General features: G+C 40.4%; 1 protein-coding gene across 1 annotated transcript; it reads left to right on the forward strand.

Annotated features, from left to right (window-relative positions):
- The first annotated feature begins 535 nt into the window (after positions 1-535).
- Positions 536-3,556, forward strand: LOC148694032 (uncharacterized). The gene is made up of 4 exons (XM_088700107.1): positions 536-703; positions 857-1,744; positions 1,907-2,014; positions 2,900-3,556. The coding sequence occupies exons 1-4, from the start codon at positions 536-538 to the stop codon at positions 3,554-3,556; spliced, it is 1,821 nt and encodes a 606-aa protein (XP_088556233.1).

The raw sequence follows: 3,556 nt of genomic DNA on the forward strand, positions 1-3,556 counted from the left end.
AGCACATTGTGTCACAAACAGCAGTTGAACCGTAGTTACCATCATCTCCTTCTTTACCCAGTCTTGGAATAATATCTCTGAAGTATTGAAGTATCTATTATTATTGGTGGTAGGGTTTGTCTAGTTGTCATTGTTTAGTTGGTGATGGATAACAACTCATTGTCATCTTACTTTCGGCTAGGGTTAGCTGCTTGTTTGTTTACTTTAGGCTTATTTAAGAGCAATATTCCCTCATCATGTAAAGCTAGGTATTAGTTTAAGTTAGAGATAGTGGAGGTCAGGTCTTCACTCATGCTTGCTGAGCTGCCATCCCTGTCCGCACCATTCCTCCACTTTCTTTCTTGTATTCCTCTCCTATTTATGGTTGATCTTGTAAACTATTTTTTACATGATATATACTTAAAATTGTCCATATGGTATCAGAGCAGTGATTCCTCTTGGACCTGCTTCTGTGTTCTTCCGAAAAACCCACCAAATCCAAACCAGTTGAGCCATTATGGCCACACCAGCAGAAAAAACTTCAAAAAACGAAACCATGGATACCAATCCAATTCAACGTTTGAGCTCTGTGCTTCTAAATGAATTCAACTACCTGCCCTGGTCACGAGCTATTTCTCTCGCTCTTGGAGGACGTGGAAAGCTCCCATTCATTCAAAAGGATGACATCATCCCCGAAACAACTGCGCCGGATTATGCAGCATGGGTATCCCAAGATCAACTTATCATGTCTTGGCTGTTAAACTCTATGGAACCAAAGATGGCTGAGATTTTCAGCTACTCAGTATCATCTCACTAACTTTGGAATTCCGTACGAGACATGTATGGAGATCTAAACAATGCTGCGCGAGTCTTTCAGCTGAAGAAAGATCTTACGGAATTACAACAGGGAAATCTCTCTTTTGTTCAACATCTTGGCAACTTGAAGGCCAAATGGAATGAATTGGATCTCTACAGACCTCATACCACGGACACAACCATTCTTTTAAAAAGTGTTGAAGAAGACAAAGTGTTCCAGTTGCTTGCCAGCATTGGACCAGATTATGAAGACCTTAGAAGCCATCTCTTAATGACACCTGAACTTCCCACTTTACAGATGGTCTGCAACGTTATTCAACGTGAAGAAGTAAGAAAGAAGGTCATGAACGCAGACATGGTCGTTGGAGAATCAAATTTTAGGCCATCAGAAGCAAGAGCCTTCACCTTCTCCAGACCATACAAGGGAAAACGACCAGACTTAAAGTGTTCTCACTGTGTGAAGATAGGTCGTACAGGTATTGGACACATAAAAGAGAAGTGCTGGATTCTTTATCCAGAACTTAAACCTAAGTTCAATGACGATGGAAGAGCACCAAGAAACCAAATGAAGCCTGCCTACACTCCTAGAGGAAATCTTGTTTGCGACAATGTCTCCAATAATGTGATAAACTCTTCCTCTAGTCCCATTGCTCTCATAAATGAATTCGCTAACTTCTTGCAACAGAAACAAGGAGCAACAAATCATGAAACTCCTTCAGCCATGCTCGGCAAGTTTGCTGGCTTCCTCGAACAATCAAACTCAGTGTCACAAAATGACATGCCAGGTATTATTGTAACTATCTCCATTGCTTTGGATCTTAGTAGTAGTTGTGATTTTTGGATAGTTGACTCAGAAGCTTCAGATCACATGACTAACGATGCATCTTTACTAAATGATTTTCAAAACTTTTCCACTCCTTCTTTTGTCTCCGTAGCTAATGGCACCAAAGTTCGTATAGTAGGCAGAGGGAAACTCAAAATCTTCTCGAGTAAAAAAGAATCCTTTGTCATGCATGTCCCTTCTTTTCCTTTCAAACTATTGTCAGTAGGAAAAATAACACATTTGCTAAATTGTCTTGCAATTTTTTCAACTCACTATGTGATTTTCCAGGACCAAGTTTCGAAGGAAACGATTGGTAAAGGGTTCTTTCTCAATGGACTGTACTATGTCAAATTCTCTTCAAGTTTCCCAAAAAGTTTCTACGTAAACTCAAGCACTGTAAACAAGGAGCAGCTGTGGCACATGAGATTAGCTCACCCTTCTTCACATGTTATGTCTTTTCTTTTTCCTAGTTTCTGTAAAGTGATTCCAGATTGTGAAGTTTGTCAAAAATCTAAGTTCATCAGGTTACCCTTTCCCCACACTCTCTCTAGAGCTACCAAAGCCTTTGAAATAGTCCATTCTGACATTTGGGGACCTGCCACCTTAGAGTCCTTTGATGGTTACAGATTTTACATATCGTTCATTGATGATTTCTCTAGAACTACTTTTGTGTATTTACTTAAATTCAAGCATGAAGCTTTCCAGTGTTTCAAAAATTTTCATAAATTAATTCAAAATCATTTTAACTCTAAAATTGGCATCTTAAGGTCTGATAATGGGTCTGAGTACACTTCCAAAATCATGACAACTTACTTAAGTGAGCATGGAATTTTGCAACAAACAAGTTGTGTAGGAACGCCACAACAAAATGGCATTTCAGAAAGAAAGAACCGAGATTTGCTTGAAAAAACACGATCACTAATGTTACAAGCAAAAGTTCCAAAGAAGTTCTGGTCTCAAGCTATACAAACCGCTGCATACATCATCAATCGCCTTCCTAGTAGAATCTTGAAGTTCAAATCTCCTTACCAAATTCTCAAGGGGAGAGAAATTGACATAAGTCATCTCCGTGTGTTTGGATGTGTATGCTATGTGCACATTCAAACTATTCACCGAGATAAACTTGATCCAAGGGCTATCAAATGTGCATTCGTAGGTTACTCAACTTCCCAAAAGGGATACAAATGCTACGACTCTAAGACCAGAAAGGTATGTGTATCCAGGGATGTGCGTTTTGATGAAACTCACTCCTTCTTTCAAATGCATGATGATGAACCTCAGGGGGAGCTCTCATATGAAGTGTTTCCTACCCCTCTCTTCCTTGATGATACAAGGCTGTCAACACCGCAAAATGAAGCTGTTGAGATAGAGCCAGCTCCTGAAAGTATGGAAGCAGATAATGAAGAAGTCATTCTCGAAAGGAGAGAGCCTCAACTTGAACAACCTCCTCCTCCACGAAGGAATCCTTCTCGAAACAGACAACCTCCAGCCAGGCTTGATGATTTTGAAATCTACACGCCTAGACATCCTATTGGACAAATGGCTTTTCATAGCAAGAGCTCTCCATCTCATGCTGTCTTTGTGACCAAGTTATCCCAAAATTCTGAGCCTCGATCCTTCGAAGAGGCACACCAATCTCCTGTATGGAGGCAAGCCATGCTTGAAGAACTGAAGGCACTTGATGAAAATCAAACTTGGAGCATTGTTTCTCTGCCAAAAGGTCAACGTGTGGTTGGGGCAAGATGGATTTATAAGACCAAATTTCACTCAGATGGAAACATAGAGCGGCACAAGGCAAGGTTAGTTGCAAGGGGCTTCACACAAACCTTCAGAGTAGATTACAAAGAAACCTTTGCCCCTGTGGCAAAGATGAAACAGTTAGAGTGCTTCTTTCGGTGGCTATCAATTCAAACTGGTCTCTACATCAAATGGATGTAA

The sequence above is a fragment of the Pyrus communis genome, chromosome 9 (assembly GCF_041283825.1).
Source record: "Pyrus communis isolate YQ-2024b chromosome 9, ASM4128382v1, whole genome shotgun sequence".
NCBI classification, from domain to species: Eukaryota; Viridiplantae; Streptophyta; class Magnoliopsida; order Rosales; family Rosaceae; genus Pyrus; species Pyrus communis.